At 41.0% G+C, this 19,292-nt stretch overlaps 1 protein-coding gene across 3 annotated transcripts in view; it reads right to left on the bottom strand.

Moving 5' to 3' along the window:
• TGFBR2 (transforming growth factor beta receptor 2) overlaps nt 1-19,292 on the bottom strand; it is a 61,051-nt gene that overhangs the window by 28,121 nt on the left and 13,638 nt on the right. For all 3 annotated transcript variants that reach the window (XM_077177105.1, XM_054632223.2, XM_077177110.1), the window contains 2 exons: nt 5,057-5,228; nt 3,205-3,395 (listed from right to left, as the gene is read on the bottom strand). In XM_077177105.1, coding sequence (XP_077033220.1) covers nt 3,205-3,395; nt 5,057-5,228 — 363 coding nt within the window. The remainder of the gene's footprint in view (nt 1-3,204; nt 3,396-5,056; nt 5,229-19,292) is intronic.

Genomic DNA, 19,292 nt, shown 5'->3' with positions numbered 1-19,292 from the left:
GAAGGACCAGGCCTCTGTCTGCTACCTAGCCTACTTCTAGCCACTCAAGGCCTTTTACCCCAATTCTGGCTAATCTTTTCCAGTGGTTTTGCTCCCTGGCTTTGCCTTCTGGTAATACTAACATTAGACTTTTGAATAAATAATAATTACAAAACACTGGCATTGAGATTTGCTGTGAGAAGCATTTTTCCACCGCAAGGGTGAAAGCTGCTTGCCAGTCACCCACAATTTTGTTTGGCAAAAAAAGAGAGTGATTAAAAAATAAACACAGAGTAGTCAGATTTACAATGGTTACCTGTCTCCTGCATGTTATTTCTCCAAGAAGTACAGAACATTATTTGGAGTGATTTGCACTCAGTATTTTCCACCAGCTGCCTGTGGCCTGGAATGCCAGGGATCTGAATCAGGGTCAGTCCCCTGACACAGCAGAACTACAGGCATATTTAGGCATGTGTTTGACTGTGTCTTGCTTATCTTGCAGATTGGCAATTTAAATGAAAATCCATACAATAAACAGGCATTTGATTTTCATGTATCTACTTAAAACATTTCTAAAGTCACTCTTGAGTGAGTCACAACACCTCCAATACCCAAAACTTTAGATGCTTGTGTCTAAAAATGGAGTCAGGAGGTTTGCCCTTCATAGTCAAGACTCATGCAAGCCAATAGTGCTATAAACCAATTCTTCCATAAGCAATAACAGCTCAGCTGTGAATCACTGGAATTCAGTGACTAACCTCTGGTGGAAATTAGAACTTGCTGTCTTAACCAGGGTTTTTATTCCTACCTCAGAAACACCAGCAACAAACTAAACCTGGTCTGCCTTAAGTGTGCATACAGGAAGAAGAGGTAAAACACAGTCATTTACAACAATACCTTGAAAGGAAACTCTGTGATCAACAGGTGAAAAATTACAATCTTTTTTTATCTCCGTTTCTGCTAATAAATTATTAAAATCACTGTTTTATCAGGTTTTTTTAGAGTAGCTCTCATCTTGCTCTCTGAAACTAGAATGTGCAAAACCACTGCAAAAAAGTTCTTGTTCTGCTGTATAAGAAATGTAGAGGAAAAAAAAACCTGCAAGAACAATGTACAGAATAGATCTGGATGACAGTCATTCCAAAGGCAAAATTATTACAGGCTATTATCTAGTTGTCTGGAGGAGCCATGGACCAGCTGGCTGTGATGTTCTGCTCAAAGTTAAACACAGACAGGAAACCGCATGTCTGATACTGTAAAAATCGTTTGTCTTCCTGCCATGGCTAACCAGGCAAGCAACCCAAAGGGGCTGTTTTCATTTAAAAGAAACACTAATCCACAACAATAAAAAAGGAATGACAAAGCCTCAGTTCTCCCCCCTCCTGACTAGAGTTAATGCCTGTGTTTGTGAATGAACTGGAAATGTTACAGAGTGAAGTTTTACATTACTTTAATTTTTATCTGTAGTTATTCACTTGATACATATGAATGCAGCACATGGTTTTCATGAGTCACCTGAAGTGCTCACAGCACGTGACCTAGAAGGAAAGGCTTCACTTGGAAGAGTGAAAGGAATTTGGGTAAAAAGACTGGGTTTAAACTTCTACTACTCCTTGTGGGTTGATCTGGAAGTGTGAGTGAGCTGCAGAGTTCATATCAAGGCACTTGGTGCTGAATTTTAGAAAGGTTTTAATAACCATACACACCAAAGACACCCATTTATCAGTGATTTCATTCAGCTACATAGCTCCAGGAAAAACAGCTATAACGTGGCTAACACAAAATTTAGCCAAAATCCACAAGGGTGTGGTTCATATTGTACAAAAACACTAGGCAGCTGACACAGAGTAAGATCTCTTCTCTGGGGACACATTCTTTAAAAAAAAAAACCAAGCAATCTCTCTACCTGGGTCTATCACTTGTGCTCATATCAATACCAGTATATATTCCAAATCCTTTAAAGGTCACCCAAGTAAGGGTTGGTCACACAACCACAGATGAGCAGTCAGGTTGTCTGGTTTCAAATCAAGCTTGATGAGGGGATGAGGAAGACGGGGATGAGGGCTGGCACCAGAAACGGATAGCCTGGGCCAAGGGAAGCAAAGGCATGCTAGCTTGCTCTTGGCTAATTTGGTGTGGTTTTGTAACCTAAACTAGTTGGCCTTCTTGGAGGCTAGGAAGTGAGAGCTACAATTGCTCACATAGTCATTCACCTCAGCACAGTCCCACACCAGGTTTCCCAGGAGTGGAAACTGCATCCCAAGCCTTCGTTATCTGAGGTAACAAGGACCTAATTATATCCTTTTCTGAGGAATTTATGGGTGATGGGGATGGGTGTGGTGTGCCACACCGCTTCAGAAGTGTCAATACATAAATTTCTCCATAGGATACCTCACCCTTCCCTGTCAGAAACCTGACTTTGTCTCAGTAAAATAATCACAGCAGGTAGGACAAAATAAAGCAAAAGGGGTGTGTGCACCCACACACATCTGTGTGTGCAGCAGGAGGTCCACCAACACTGCACACACCTGTACTGCCTTCATTGTGTCTGCAGTGGCCCACACCAGAGCTTGTGGAGTGGAAGGGGGATGGGTTATGCACTTGTGGTTTGGTCAGCACTCACATTTCCCTGGTTTACCTGAACTCACATACACTGCCTTGTGCCATATAGGTGTGGGGGAATACATTCCCCAGAGAAGGAACCTAGCTTCTTCGCACTCATCACAAGGGAGGTGCAGATGGTCAGTTACACCAGAGAAGCTGACTTAAAATTCACATTCTATCAGGTTATCAGTAACATCTCTATATGCAGATAACACACTCAGGCAAAACAGCCTTTTAGAAAAGGTAGGACCTTAAAAATGGCATTTGCTTTACTTTAGATTTCATAATGTAATTAGCACGTGTTGCATTTTGGTGTGCCAACCGAACAACTGAAAACATCTTGCTTTCATCTTCCATCAGCTTTTAAGTGCAATATCTTGAGCTGAATATGAGACTTACTTCAAAATGAGGACAGCCTGGCAGGAAGAAGTACCCTCAGAACACAGAAAAGAAAGATTGAGATTTTGCAAGATTCAAGAAAGACTAAAAGAGCAGCTGCCATTAGAAGTTCTCCCCCACAAAATGCAATTCCAAAGGACATGGGTATAACACAGTTAATATTAACACAGTTAATATTACTTGCAAGGAATGTAGGAATGCAAGGTAAATTATTAAACCTACCTGATGTAAAAATGAGCATATCATTGCATTCTTCACCTGTGCAGGAACACATGAACATCAATCCCCCATCGTCCTTCTTTTCCCTCATCAAACACTGCTCTGATTTATAGTCATCCAAAAAGTGACCATACAGTGCTTCCTGGGGGTCGTGGCATATTGTTTCTAATGTCACATTTTCATCATTCTGTCTCCTAAAAATGAAAAGGAGAAAACTGAAATCAAAAAAGGAATATTTTATAAAGGGAGCAGACAGGACCACGCCTGGCCAAAATTCACCTCTTTTGAGAACATAAATGGTATTTAAAGAGCATCCTATGTTTTTCTCTGTCTTTGTTGAATGGGGCAAATTTGGCACTGTCTGGGCTCCTCACATTTGTACAATGGCACAGCTATTCCTGTATCATATTCCTGCTAAGCTCACAAGAGTGCTTCTGAAAATTTCACTTGGAATTATTCAAGCTAATGCTTGATGAACTGCTGTGAACTTCAGAACATACTTTTGGTTTTTGTGGTCACTAAGCAGACAGTAAAAATCTGTGGGAAATTACAATAAAAACTGAATTATTTCCTCAAAATCAGAGAATTTTTAGTGAGTTGGTCCTTTCATTTTGCTTTCGAAGCCTACAATCAGCACAGTTTGTGCACTGAAGGAGTTATATACAAAACCCCCCCTCAACCAACCAAAAACACCCCAGCAAAATATCAATCATAAAAACTGATGCAAGTTAGAGTTGCCTCACAGTCAGGGAAATATTTACAGCTCATAATCTGGACCATATTCCTGTGCTTTGTCCTGGTCCACAGATTTAATTTCATTGACAAAAGACTTGTTGGCAAAAAAGCACCTTACAGTTCTCAACTTACTTGCCTTTTGGATAAATGGTCATGAAAAATCCAACATGTAAATTAAATTTTACAACAGCTCCTTTTTATGGCAATAATAGACACTGATGACTTACTGAAGAATCACAGGAGAAATATGGAAAAGCACACTGGACTGATCCTGAACTGAAATGCCTACTTCCAATTATGCTGAACATCTCAATTCAATGGACACAACTAATCCCTCAGTACATGAATTAGTTATGTCCCTCTGGAAGTGGTTCTAATTATTTTACTAAATCAGCAGCAATGCTGCAAACACTCTGTTGTGTTCCTTTAGTCCAGTTATTAACTCATTAAGAGTGGTTCTGGCTTTCTTTGGTAGGACTGGATTCCCATTTATGAAAGGGCAAGGGATGCCCCAGCTTTTAGACTGGAACCCAAGCTTAAAGCAAATAAATCCAAAAAAGATTTACAATCCATTTTCATAAACTCTTGATTTCTTTGAACCTAGACAGAGGCTACATAAAAAGTATCATGCCTACATCAAAGTCTCTACCTACACAGAAGTTTTTTCCCATTAAGAGGAAATATTTCTACCTATATATGGCAATAAGCCTCTTGTGATAAACCTACATAATCTAGTTCCCTTGAAACCTGAGAGAGAATTGTCTTTGTTCAGCAACTGTCACTACAATCCTCTCTTGAGCCTGAAATCTGTTTCTACTCTTGAGTGCTGTGGGTGGATACAACTTAATGGCTTGCACAAAACCATGCCTCTTTTCCAATAACAGTGTAAGCTGGAACAGAACTGTTTTAGAAAAAAACAAGTCCCCAGAACATTTCATATCAGAATTGTTAACCTCAAGCAACTCTTGGTATGCTATGCAGAGATATGAGCTGGAAGCAGGAGAGCAAAGCCTGATGAGGGAGCAGGGACATTCTGAATATCAGAGCAATCAAGTAAAGTACTAAGCAGTGATGAATGAGGGTGTTCTCCTGTCCCCACCTGTATGAAGAAATAACTTACCATACAGCAACACAGACTTCACTACTCTTCTCACAGATAGAAGTGATGTTGCAGTTACTCCTGCACCGATGTTGGTTTGAGCAGGTTGTTACTTTAATATCACAAAACTTGCATAGGTTTGACATTTTCAGTCCACTTTCCTTATTTCTTTCTACAGGTGATGTAAATTCAGCTTAAGGAAAAAAAAAAAGAAAACTCAATAATGGTAGATGATCAGATTGCATTATTGCTTATTATGAAGATAAGGTTTTCATCAGCAGCAAACATTTCCTCTTACCTTAAATTAGAAAATCTTTGATCTTTCACAGCTACCAATTTTCTTTACAACAAGGTAAGTGCCATGATGTCAAGACCAGGTTAATCAAAGTGAATTTGAAAAGCGAAATGAACTTCTATTGACTTCAGAGGGAGCAAAAGTTGCTAAGCAATTTGCAGAATTATGCATTTTCCAAAACCAGTTTGCGCTGAAATAGCTCCTCTGCACTCACCCATTTGCATTACTTACAGGCAGTGTATCTGTCTCCCATGTATAACACTGCATCATGGTCTGTGTGCCACAGTAACTGTGGGTTCCACACTGAGAATGCACATTAGCTGTGTGACATCATTATAACATGGATCAGCATGAATTTCGCAATTTTGTCTTTCCTAACCTGAGGCATAACCTAGGTGTCATCTCTAATCTGATTACTGTTCACACATAAAAACCACAGAGCTGGAACAGACTTTGAGCTTAAGGTAGATGGCCTGCCAGAGGATGTGGGTGAAACTCAAGCTAGAAATGCAATAGGGCATCTGTACAGCTCATGTGATCTACTGCAGGAGTCTAACTGGGCCAACTGCAGGGGACTTGAACTCAAACTAACTTGCAATGACAGCCTGTCTTTGACCCAACAGCTACTTTTCTGCACCCAGAAATTGAGTAATTAGATGCTTACTGGTTCTGAGTCTCAGTACTTACCATCTGCTTCAGTGTGGCAGCAGTAAGGAAAGAGATATTTTTGCACCACTGTTTGAACTTCAGGAAACATCCTTTTAGCTCAAAAACTATTTTGAAAAGACAGTGTAACTACAAGGAACAGAAAATGCTGACACAAAATTCTTCCTAAAGCTAAAACGAACATGCAACTATCTGAAGTGGAGCAGACCATCAACAACAGTTTCAGTCTGACTCACTTCGCAATGTAATTGGAAAAGTAGGGTGAACCACTTTGAGGAGATACTGGGCTTACATGCAGCACAGCCCTTCTCTTGTAGCCACCTGCGTGTTAAAACTGTGTTCATATTGCTTTCTGTAGCCAAATGTTGCTAGTCAACCTGTAATAGGCAACCAGGGATTTATAATTTCCCCCTCTCTCTACTCAATTAGCTGAGAAATCAATTTTTTCCTTCTAGAACTTCACTTTTTACTACCATTAGACTATTTTACTACAGGAAATAAATACACATGATTTTTCCAGGAGGAAATAAAAGAGCCTCTTGCTAACATTTTCAATTGAGTTCTGAACCATTGTGAAAGATGGAGAGGAAGGTTTCCTCTCTCCATCCAAACCACACATCTTTCTCATCACTAGCATGCTCTGGTACTGACCTAAGGTTTCTGATCTAACGGCCACTATACTCAGAGGCAAAATTTCCAATGGTTCTATGGTATAGAAGAGGATGCTACGCAGAGGGGTGGTTAGGATGAGCTCACTGGGTGTGGCAGTGTGCTCCTCCCTGCTTTTGGCTCAAGCAAGAGCTAGCAGTGGTGGTTGTGAGGGCTGCACCTGGCTTAAAGCTGGACTCTGGGAAGATAGATAACAGCACAATAGCTGAGGGCCATAAAACTTACTCAGCAGCTGAGGTCTAGTTGAGCATGCGCCAAGCAAAATACAGCTGGCATGCAAATACTACTACAAGTCAATCATTTTACTCCATAAATAGGGAACAGCCCAGGGTCTGCTGAGCTCTCCTGCACAGCTGTGGGCTGCATGCCAGGATCTCCCCTTGAACAGGGATGCCTCTTGAAGTTGTGAGAATACTTATTGCACTAAATACTCAGTAAGTGAAAGGGGAATAAGCATACTGAAACTTTGAAATCTTAGCTAAGTGAGATAAAGGACTGCTTGTGCTCGTATAATCCTTTAGGCCTAAGTTCCTAGCCTGGAACTAGGTCTGGATCCAGACACACATGGAAACCACCTGAGAAAGGGGTTTAGAATGCGAGGGGGTCCTTTCTGAACCTCATGACTCAACATGAGGGTGTCTCTGACAGTTTGTCCCACCTTGTCCTCTACGCAGTAAATAACCAAGTGTTTGTTGCCATCAAAGCTTGTTATAGCACTGTCATGTTTACTATCAAGCTTTGTCAAAATAAACATTGCTACTTTTCCAAGGGAGGTGTGCCACCCCATTTGCAACACTGGGAGCTCTTACAGGGGTGGAGAATGCTGGCAGGATATTATGGGCTGGCGGAATTTTAAGCCCCAGGTAAACATTTCTTGTTCTGTTGTGTGGCAACAACTCCCAGTAGCCATGTAGAAGAACAAAGCCTCATTGAAGCAGGTGTGGTAGGAACTCAGAAGGTCTTGAATGTACTATTCTATGAAATACATGTCAACATAATCCTCACTATAGCAAATGGGACATCTCTTCTGGATGGTGTACATCTCTTCTTCCTTACCACATGCTGAAGAGAAACTAATAGCTGTCATAACTTATCTAGGTTGCAGTAATGATCCAAGCAACCTGATAGTGAGGGACTGTCCCTCTACCCAGAAAAAACCCCAATCCATGGTGCTAAAAGCCTGGAATGAAAATAGAGACAAATACTGAGGGAGAGGTGAAGTGACTCACCCAAATGTACACAGGAAACCTGTGGCAGGGGTGCCTGCAACTGAGCACAGGGGAAAGGCATCAGCTGCATCTATGCTGCTTTCAGCTCTGAGCTCACATGGCAGCTGTGGCACGATGGATGCCTGTGCCATGAACATGACTCAGTCCCCTCCAGTGCCCGCAGCACTGGAGCCAAGAGCCAAACGAAGGTGGGTCCTTAAGTAAACTATTTCAAGCACATTATATTTGTTGAGAGAAAGGGTTTGGTTCCTATGCCATCCCTGGCTTGCCAGTTCTACCAAGGCTCACCCACTGGAACAAATGGATTAAAATAAATATGTTTGGACCTCTTCCAAGGAGGGATATCCAACCCAAACTACTTGATTAAAAAAAAAAAGAAAGAATAAATAAAGGAAAAAAAAGCCATGTGGAAAGCAGCAATCCCCTGTAAGGTCACAAATCTTAAGTTTCTAAGGTAGGCATTAGTTTAACCACTAGCAACAGTAGCAAAAGGTTGTCCAGTTAGGACCAAGTAATTTCTGATCAGGTTTAATTACTATCAAAAGCTAATGGGGTTTTGGGACTTCCAGAACTGACTACACTTGTATTTTCTCCCCAAAATTCTTCTAACAGAGGCTGACAGATCAGTGACTCTTTATTCATGCCTCTGGCAGCTCAAAAAACTGTCTAAACTGCCCAGGTGGACAAATTTTATTCCATGCTTCAACACTTGGTTTAAAGTGAGACTGCAGTTTACTTTCCGTAAGACTGTCATAATGCTCTAGCAGATGTAGGTCTGTTGTTTGTTATTACTCCTTGGCCTTGTCCACTGTGATAACCCATCTAATTCCAAACTAAAGCCATGTTTGACTTTTTCCATCTGACGCTGAAACCACACCCTGCAGATGGCCTGAGAGGAAATCTGGAGTTAGATAGGAACTTTGATGTCACTCTTTGATTACAGACGGCTACTAGACTCTGAGAATTTAGAAATCCTGAAAAGATGGGTCTTCTTCCAAGTCACATGAACTCACACCTATCCTAAATCAACCAAGTCCTGCCTGGAGAATGACAAATCAGTAGGATTCTTCCCTAGGAAAGTGTATTACTCATTGCCTGAGGGATTCATAAGCAAGGAGTGGTTCAGGACCAGCAGAATGCTCCTCTACTTGTAGTCACTTAAATGTTCACCTCTAAAAGTATTTGACTATCCTGCTGCACACCTCATACCACACGAGCCATCTCAAGATTTTCTCCTGTTAAGAAAACCAAAGTCACTTGAATACTGTGGACAGCAGCAACCTTTGATTTTGCAAGAAAAAAAAGTGGATATAATGAAAAAGTTAAAAGAGAAATCACAGATTTGCAAAGGTGAATGAAGCCATCCTAAAGTGTGTGCTTGTCTCCTAAAATTTGAATTTGCCACCCACTGTCTAATGTTAGTTTTCTTATTTTGACTTCTACAGGAAGCCTAATTCTAGCTTTCTTTGCTTCTTTGTCCACGGAGAGGGTTCCAAATAAAAGACTGTGCTTTCTTGGCTATGAAACTTTCAGCCAACCAGTTCAGCAGAGATCAGCCGCTGTGGTTAAAATGTATGGAACATGCAAGTCAACATATGGGCTGGACATTACAGAAGACACACTAGAGCAGTCACATTAGAAATGTCCACTCCATAGATTCTGGTGGAGCCAGGCTTGCAGAATATCACTTCTCTTCTGCGGTTCACATCTTTATTTATGATTTCCTAGGACATCATAAACAGGACACCTCACCCAAAGTCTATTGACTTTGCTTGAAGTGGTTTGCTTTGCATCTGTTGTCTGTAGATACGTAACTTCTATTGAGGCCTAACGTTGTAGTTTACTTTTCTCTTATTTTTAAAACCATTACAGAATTCTCACAAGCTAACAACATTAAATAAAGCCCAAACTAACATGCTGTCTTTTTGGAAATATCTACACTGGAAAACTTTTTATGTCTTCGGATGCATTTCAGAAACAGCAGCCAACTTCTCTTACTCCTACCTTGTAAAATCCTGTCACAGCACTTCTATTCTCTCATCCAGTGTCTCTGGCACATGTATACTTATAAAACAGCAGGCAGATCCCATCCTCCCCCCCAAAAAAAATGCTGAGAGAGACATTGGGATGGGAACTCAACTACTCAGCTGCTGTGAGATAATTCCACCTGATGGGAGAGATTTGAAGATTTCACTCCACTACATTGTGGAAATCTGCCAGGAGGACATTGTCTGTATCAGAGAGCCTTGAAGTAGATTGTCCTTGTTCTCCCAAAGAGCACAACTCCATGACATCATATATCTGTGTTTAGAAAGCACAGTAGCAGCTATGAAGAGCATCCAAACTGAATTGCCTTCTCATCCAACAGAAAGACATCAAGTTTTGCCAGGAACTGTACTAAACACAGCATGACTTCTGTTTTGACTACTATCCCCAGCACATGATCTACAGTCCTAGTGGAACTTTGACAGTTACGGAGACACTGCCAGCTTCATTAAATTTGCCTTACACATATTGATGAATTAATTGCAGGAGTGAGAGAGTCAAGGAAACTGCATGACCTGAGTTTTGCTTTCAAGACCTGGATGTATATCCTGATGGGTACTCTTAAACAGACTGATTGTGTCCAGTGTGGTAATACAAGGAAGTGAAGATGGAAACATAATCAATCCTCAAGATAAAAAAAATCATGAGTTACAAAATCACAAGACTTGTCAGACAAATCATGGAAATAAACGAAGGGAAAAAATACAACCAAAAACCCCCTGAAAAGCAAAAAGACAAACCCCAAGCAACCAAAAAACACAATTGTTGGGTTCTTCCTTACTTGCCATTGCTGTCTGTACTCTTAAGAGTGCTTTTTGAGACATGTTTTGAAACTTTGGCCATGAGCAGGAGGGTTGGAATTACTGTCTAACTAGAATAAAAGACACGATAAAATGAAAATAAATCATTGGGATCCAGGAGGTGGATCTTCAAGAAAAATAGCTGTATTCCTATTACTCATCACAAAATCACAGGAGCTGGCAACACTACAGATCACCTAGTAACTCCCATCACAACAGGGAGGGTTTCATAAGGTTACTTCAGGGTAACCCTATGAAATATGTATTTTCAGTTTTTCAGTTGCAGCTGCCATTTCTAAGCTTAATGTCATCTGAGCTGAAATGGAGTGTCACTCTGGTACATACTCTTATTTTCACCATGTGAGTATGAGCTCACAATGTTCACACTGTCTTGGACACAGCTTTGGGTGCAGTCCTTTATCTCAACCATGAGCTACCCCAGTAGGATTACCATGGGTACAGAACTTTTATGCTTTTGTGACTGTTTCTATTAAGATTAACAACAATGATTATCAAGAGTGCTGAGACAGCCTCTGTAAAGCCAAACATGTGCTATCTTTTACGTACAACTAAAATATGTCAGAGGAAAACAGGTTCCATGAATGTTTAACTATCCCTGTGGCAGGACTCCAGGAAACCACATTCCTATGGATTGGTCTGCAGAATCTCTCAGCCTCGATCTTTATCATGCGTAGTCACAGATCACTGACTACCACAGAGCACAACAGCTGCCTTAGTCAGTACTTAAAGTTGTGCCTTTGAGTGTACTGATTGCACTTTTGCAAATTTCAGGGGCTCAGCAGTGGATAAAAGCCAAAATAACCTCCTGTTCGAACACAGTACTTTGTGAACTACTTGGAGGAGATGTATCTCATGGCTTCCCCCGTCATGTTAAAGCTTTTGCCCATTGTATGAAAAAAATGCAAGTCACACCTATCACACCAAAGAACGATTTGGTGGGGCCCACAGGCTTTTTGAGGTTTGTGCGACCAGCTCTTCAGCCATGACTGAGAAGTCTGCTAGGAAAGAAGAGAGAAGACTGGGTAAGCCATGTTGACCTGCTAGACCTAGGCAAGAGTAGTTTGGCCACCCCCAGGTGAAGAAAGGCCAAGGCAGAAGAAAGGAAAGCCAGACAACCACTGATGAACTGCACTGAATTTGGGAAAACAACATTTCTCACCTACCAGCAGGCAAAGTATAGGGGCAGGTACATGCAGAGGGAGAAGACAAAAGGAAAAGGGGCAGGAGTTGGAAAACTCCATTTAACTTGCCTCTGCAGTAGAAGTGACTGGCTTTTAACAGCAAGTGGAACTGGCAAAACTTTGCTGCAGGGATTGCTGCAGGCACTGACACAGACACAGAATCAAATCTGACAGGAGCTGGGGGAAGGGACACAACCAGAGAAAATAAGAGAGGGAACAGCACACTGGAGATCCTGAAGATGAAGATAATTTTTGTACTTAAGGCATTAAAATACCACTATTTTTATCCACTATTTCCAAAATGAGTGATCATTAGCAGTTTTAATCATGGGCTAGGCTCTTCTCTCTGGTACAGGGCCCGGCAGTGCCTCAAACATGCCTAAGAACAGAGCTCACTGTCATGACTGACTGACAGCAGTGCAGGTGAGAGGAGACTCCAGCTCAGCACTTAAAATAGAAGTGTGAAAGCATTCTGAAAACATTATTGTGATGCCTCAAATAATGAGATAGATTTTCACCTGCGGATCCTTAACTTGCAATGCATTTTCTGGCCACTATTTAGCACTCCATGGCTGGCGGAACAAAAGAATACTGTCTCCAAGCAAAGAGGCTGAAAAAAATCTAAATGATGGCTTCCCATAGGGCACTTAAATGGACATTTCATCTTCTCCTGACTTTAACCCACAGCCTCCCTAACAAAGCACACAGGAATGGGGAACCATATGTGATATAACAGCAAGTTCAATTTATTCAATTATGACTACAGGGTCTAGGTTTTTTCCTGCATAATGCATTGAGTTTGGAATTTACTGGAAGTTGTCTTCGGTGGTTAACCCCTCCTGGGACTTCAAATACCCAATGGACATCGAACACAGCAATGCTCATCTGGTTCTGAAGATTAGCAAAAACAGCTTTCCTGCTTTGTTGGAATAAGCATGATTCATGGTTCAGAACTGACATTTGCATAACTAACTCTGACCTGTGCACTAAGAAGCATATTCTGCATCTAAACCTCCTTTTGTATTCTCCTCTGCTCAGTGAAAGCTGTCATTACTTTACTTGAAACAGAGCTGAAAGAGTATAAACACTTCAGCTTTGTACAAATATTATTTTTCCAACTGATATGGTCTGAAAATAGACAGCAGTCATTCAAGCATAATACAGTTATTTCTGTAATATTTTTTCATGACAGATGAGTCTCTGTGGAAGACCCCCTAACATTTAGAACATACATAATCAGGAACAATTCTGACTCAGAAAAACACAAATATGTCTCTACTCTCTGCTACAGAACCTTGCCCATGCAAGGTTCCACAAACACATGCAATTGTACCTTCTATGCAGGTTGAACGGAGTTTCTGAACCCATTGCATCTCTTCCCTCAGCCAGTCAAGAAAGCCTGTTTATAGTAACCTGCTTCTCTCCACTCCTGTTCCCTCAGTAGTCACACCATTGCCTGCCTGCTTCAAAGTATGATAGAGCTCTTAATTCTTCATAATAGCAATGGGGAAGGTGAATCATTTGTCCTGATGGAGGCACATATTGCCTCCGAAAGCTTAATTTATATTTCTTCCCCTTATATCTCTTATGACAAAAGTAATGAGGAACATCCATCTTAAAGAGCCATTTACCCTGTTTTCAAGGGTCTATTTATTAAACTCCCAGTTTCCAACAGGGAAATTCAGAAGCCCACCCAGTATAGGTGGAACAGAATTTATTTGCTAAAAATGTTATGGCTAAGCTATTTCTATTAGCCATGAAGTATTCCATAGAGACACACCCTGGCACTTCAGTTTATCTGCAAGGCCACTGAATGTGCTCAATTTCACATGTGAACTGAAAGGCCCATGAGATCATAAAAGAAATTGATCATATTCTTAAGGTAACAGTGCTGCTTATTGGGAGGCATTGCTTTCTTACTTACAAGCAGTCCTTAATGCTTGTCTTGGGATATCTGCTTAATGCAAAGGCAATCTTGTCTGCCTTTTTAGGTGCATCCTCACTGGACAGGCTACAGGTGGGAGGAAGGCAGAAAAGGTTTGAAGACTATGTCTCAGATCAAGGGACTGCATCTTCTGCTAAACTTCTGGGCACTAGAACACATTAGGATCTATGGTACAGGCAAAGAGGCAAATTTCAAAAGTGCTAGGAGCTTCCTGCTGTATGGTATTGCCAAACCCTATCATCCTTCCCATGGGGAATTGCAGCTGTGGTTCTTCTGATGGGCAGAGTTGGTGGGCACATTGGTACAGTTCCTGTTTTTCCCTTACAATGACAACTGTTGTTCTGGCTCTGCTGTGACAGCAGAGCACGCTGTGCAGAGGGAGCCCTGCTCTCAACTCCCATAGACCATGCACCACCAAAGACACATAGAAAACAAATATAGTAACATACTTGCTTGGCCAAACACTCACAAATTACACTGCTACAGGGCTTTACTCTTATTTAGTATAAGGCCTCATCCTGCCTAACTTTCTGAATAGCTACAAGTAACTAAGCACTGGCCTGGCAGACACACACCATCACATGAGTTCATTGCAATTAATTAAAAGGGTGGAGGTTTTAAGGTTTTTATCAAATCCTGCTAAAGCTGGATCCTGGTAAGTTTCCTCAGTACAGGTTGTATTAGGAACAAGTCTAGTCAGACTCAAATTTGAGACTTACCACACATAAAGTTGTTGTGGTTTATTCAATTCCTTTAAAATCAGCTATAAGCTCAAGAGGTCTGAATTCCGTGTGTGAAAAAAGCTTTTGTGTAACTTGATTATCTATCTGCAGCATTTTCAGCAGTAATAAGGAAGGCTGGATAGATAGCAGAAAATAATCTCTTCCAAATACAAAATGGAAATTATTTGAAGACTGTTCTCTACACTGGCAGCATACAGAAAATCAGGTGGCAAAAAGCCAAATCTTTCTGCTGAAACTACAGTTAACTCTCTCTAGTTAACCCTTGCTACAGCTAAACTCCTGCAAAATGTATATCCTCTACTGTATTCAAAAGAGCACACTAAGATTAAAACAGAGGGAACTGTGAAAATACTAACTAGAAGCTGCCATGGCTTGCCAAGAGTTAATACAGGTGGGCAGATATTTATTAAACCTGTTTGTTCACTCAGAAGACTGGCAGGCACTTCCAAACCCTCTCTGGTCTCAGAGACCTACCTCCAGGAAAGGTTATGAGAATACATTAGTTTGGGAGAAGACTTCTGCTTGCTTTTTAAAGTAGTGAAAATGAAGCACAGACATAAAGACTGTGACAAATCACACAAAACAGGAAATTCAAAGCTATGTCTGACTCCCACAGGTTCCCTTTGATACAGCCAGGTTGCTCGGTGAATCAGAAAAGGTATCACTCCTGTATTTGCCATTTTATACTTTTAATTCTCATTTTTTATTAGCTTTACTAGTATGCCCTAAAAACTACTGACACACACTTTCCTGACAGGTTTAGAAGTCAGAAAGCCATATTCATCTTCCCTTTTGAAAGGCTCCTGCCACATGTAGCTTTACAGAGCCCTCATCAGATCCCTCCCTTGGGGATGCCACTGCAAAGGCCTGCTCATACACACGTCTGACATCTTCATTTTCGTGTTCCTTTCTGATGCAAAGAAACAGCATATTTTGAGAACAACAATTGTCTGCCTCATGGAGAAATCCTCAGACCATTTTTCAGAAAAATTACAAATTTGTTTCCAAAGCATTGTGAACACAACAGATCTTCCCTTTTTCCTTTTTTCTTCCTGTCTCTCTAGTGAGGCTATAGAGGAATATCTGCACAAAGAATTTTGAAAAAAACGTCAGTCACGCACCCCTGCTCGTTATTTGTTCACACCCCCCACTGCACTTTCTCCTGCCTCCCAGAGGAATCAGACCACACCTTACCACACCTCCCTCCCCCTCCAAAGGCCAGCCTGACCCAGAAGAGTTCTCCAGTCTAGACATCTATCTGACAACACAAACACAATGAAGAATGTGGTATGAGGAGTGGCAACCCACAGCTGGGGAAAGGAAAAACTGCATATTTCAGCGGCAGCAGCAAGGGCAGAGAAAAGTCTTAGTGGATCTATGGCTGGAGCTACTTCTGGGGAAAGGTCAGGCTGCCCAACATGCCAGGGACACGGGAGACCTGCCTTCTGCTGCTGTCTCCAACCCACAGTCTGCTTTCAAATGTTACATACCCTGAGACAGATGTCACAGCCCTTCCAGGAGAGGAAACAGGGGCTCTGCAGTTAGTCTTTTCTGCCAGGCATCATCACTGCAAGAGCAGATGGGATTTGCTTAGGACTCATCAGCATGGCTTATGATGCTTTGGGGAGCATTCCAAGGACTGATGTTTCTTCCCAGACATTTCTGCAGAAGCACCTCAGGCCTCATAGTTGTTTCAAACCACTGTAAAAGTGGATTCGAGGTTATTTTAATTTTGAAGTATAGAAAAAGGACTTTCGGTGCCTCAAGTTAACATTTTACAGGATGTATTTGAGAAGGCAGGTGACTTGAGAAGATAGTCACTCTCTGTGACTGTTTCTTCAGCAGTACTGAGATCTATCAGATGCCTCCTCTTCACAGGATAATGGAAGAGTCAGAACAGTCTTGTTTTTAGAATTCAATTTTTTCAAGAGGAAGGATATTAAAGGGACAGAGAGTATGTGAAGCACATATATCCTCTGTCTGTCGTGAAACATTTGATTTTGCTACAGTTCTGTAATGTGAACACAAAAAATAAAATTCAACCAGTCACCCCAATTCTGCTTTGTTTCAGGGGAAAAGTGTGATGAATATTTACCTGAAACCGGCACAAGTCTGGGAAAACACTCTGTAAAACCAGACAAAAGTTTTACCTTCTGTTCTGAAACTTCTGCTGAACTGCAACTTGTATCTCTCATTTCAAATATCCTGCTTCTGACTACAATTCCTTCCTCTAAACTGGAATCAAGAGCCTGTGGACCAACGAACAAACTTTAGTCAAACAAAGCCAAACTCAAATAATGGATTTGGGATTTATAAAAAAAAAGTAAATCAAAAGCAATCTTAAAATATAATACAGTAATTGGAATGGGCTGCATCTGTTCAAATATCAGTTTAAGCATCACATTTACAAATAGGAAACACTGCAGAATTATGAAGCACAAGGGGCAGAAATAGCATGAGCAAGACATAAAAGGATTTTGTGTCCAATGGCATGGTTTGGAGCACACAAATAGCACGCCTGCCATTCAGTGTTCTAATCTTACCTAGGCAGAGATATTTGAACAGAAGTTTCTCACTCTTTTTCCACACCCAGCTCCGTAGTGAGCCTCTGCACTGGCCCTTCACAAATGCACCTTTTGTGCCAGCTGTGAGTTAGGGGGTGCTTTGGGCCTCCCACCAGAACCCACATTCTTCAGGCATGATCTCAGCAACCTGGACAGCCAGGATTGGAGCTGACAGAGCAAACTGGCTTCAGCCACAGCTCCTGAGGCCACTTTAAACAAGGATGAGGTCTGCATGGCAAGAGTCTCTACCTGCACACCAGAAAACTCTGTGTGTGCACTGGTTGCTGCTGAACCAAACCAGAATTTCTGTCGTATTTTGTAACACTCCAGTAAGTGTGGGGAGAAGCTGTGTGCACACAAAAGCTCACAGCTGCCCAATCAAAATAAGCATTTAAATGGATTAACCAGACAACTGCTCTTTCAAACTTGCAATCGTTACACAGCTACATAAATCAGAGGGATTTATAAATATTTGTTTTTCCAGATAAAAGGAGGATATTAGTGGGATTTTTTTAAAGTGAATTCACTGCCACTATCTGTCCCTCCAGCCATTAATGAACAAACAAGAAAACAAAACAAAACCAAGGATGTTATGCATGCAAAAATTGTAGTAACAATTCTAAAATTGTTACCTGGGGATTTTGGTTTAAGCTTAATGTAAAAAGACAACTTACTAATGTAAGCAGCATGAAAGACCTGATTTTATTTAGGTTTTTGAAGACCCCCGAACTTGAGGAATATTTGAGAGATCTGGAATTTAAGTTAAGGCACAGTCCATGACTAGAGGATGCTATTACGGTACTAGTTTACAATATAATCTACCAATTATGATAAGACAGAATTCTAGGCAATTTCTTTCTCTAGAACTGAGTATTATTGCTAGTCTATTTGAAAAACTGTTTCCAAATAAGAAGACTCATTTAACAAGTCCACATCCTTAACACACACACAGAGGCTCCTCTGTCAGCTACTGATGGGCAAACATGTTTATGCGGAAGCTCTGTTCAGAGCTCCTTTTTACTGTGAGAAGCCATTTTCCTTCAGGAAAATGGTGCTTATGAACCATTCTGTCCCCACACAGCAAGTTTTGAATGACAGATTCGGGAAAACAGTATTAAAAAGAAATTACTCTCTTTCATAATCTATCAGCTCAGCTAAAATAGTAAATCAGAGAAAAGTTAGACACAAATGTAATCCCCTAGGAGTAGATTCACTTTGAATAGCTTTGAAGAAAAATACACATCCTTCTCAAATTCAGTAGCTTGGATGGTTATATTTGTCTCTGTCAAGTTACATGCAAAGAAGCAGAATAATAGAATTCAATACCCTGGGGACATGCTATCTTGATAGATGCATCTAACTGCCACAACTATTAATGGGAATTATATACTGAGTATTGAGAAAAGGGCATATGCATAAAACTACACACTTCTAATGATATTCAACCTTAGGAAAACTTTCTTTTTCAGACTTCTGTTGCAAAGACCCTACTGCTGTGGCACACTGTTATTGAGTTATCAGATTTCTTGGTAAAGAACTATCTCCCTCAACAAAGCAGCATCTCCTTTGTCTGCCAGAGATAAATTTGCTAACATATCTCCCAGGTATTAGCTGCTCCTTTTCATGCATTTGCAAATTACTCCCCCCATTACCTCTGAGACTGTGAATCACTAGCTGGCAATACCACTCTGCTGAAATAAGGGCATTTCTATCTGAGGCTGAAATTTTACCGAGCTTAAAGGAAAATAAAAGCCATGAGTGAAACCTGCCCATTCTGAAATAAATAGGTGTTTCACCTGTAAATACCTCTCTTAAAACTTCACTGAAAGGTCCTTATCTTTGCCATTACTTCTAAATCACATGCAAAGAGAATTCATTCACTATATCATAAAACTGAGTTTTTAAGGACATTTTAAGGACACTTGCCTCTATATGAGTGCATGGTCCACCCACATTAAAAAAAAATTAACTGTGATACTAAAAGACCTGCATGTAGGAATACACTTCTCATTCCATACAACAACACATTACTCACTGCTTGCAGCACCCAGCCCCTACCAGGGCTTGCATTACAAGGTAAGGGGAGGACATTCCCACA

Source organism: Agelaius phoeniceus, chromosome 1 (genome assembly GCF_051311805.1).
Source record: "Agelaius phoeniceus isolate bAgePho1 chromosome 1, bAgePho1.hap1, whole genome shotgun sequence".
In the NCBI taxonomy this organism is placed as follows: domain Eukaryota; kingdom Metazoa; phylum Chordata; class Aves; order Passeriformes; family Icteridae; genus Agelaius; species Agelaius phoeniceus.
The sequence above is the reverse complement of the archived record's forward strand: the minus strand, read 5'-3'. Positions and strand labels throughout refer to the sequence as shown.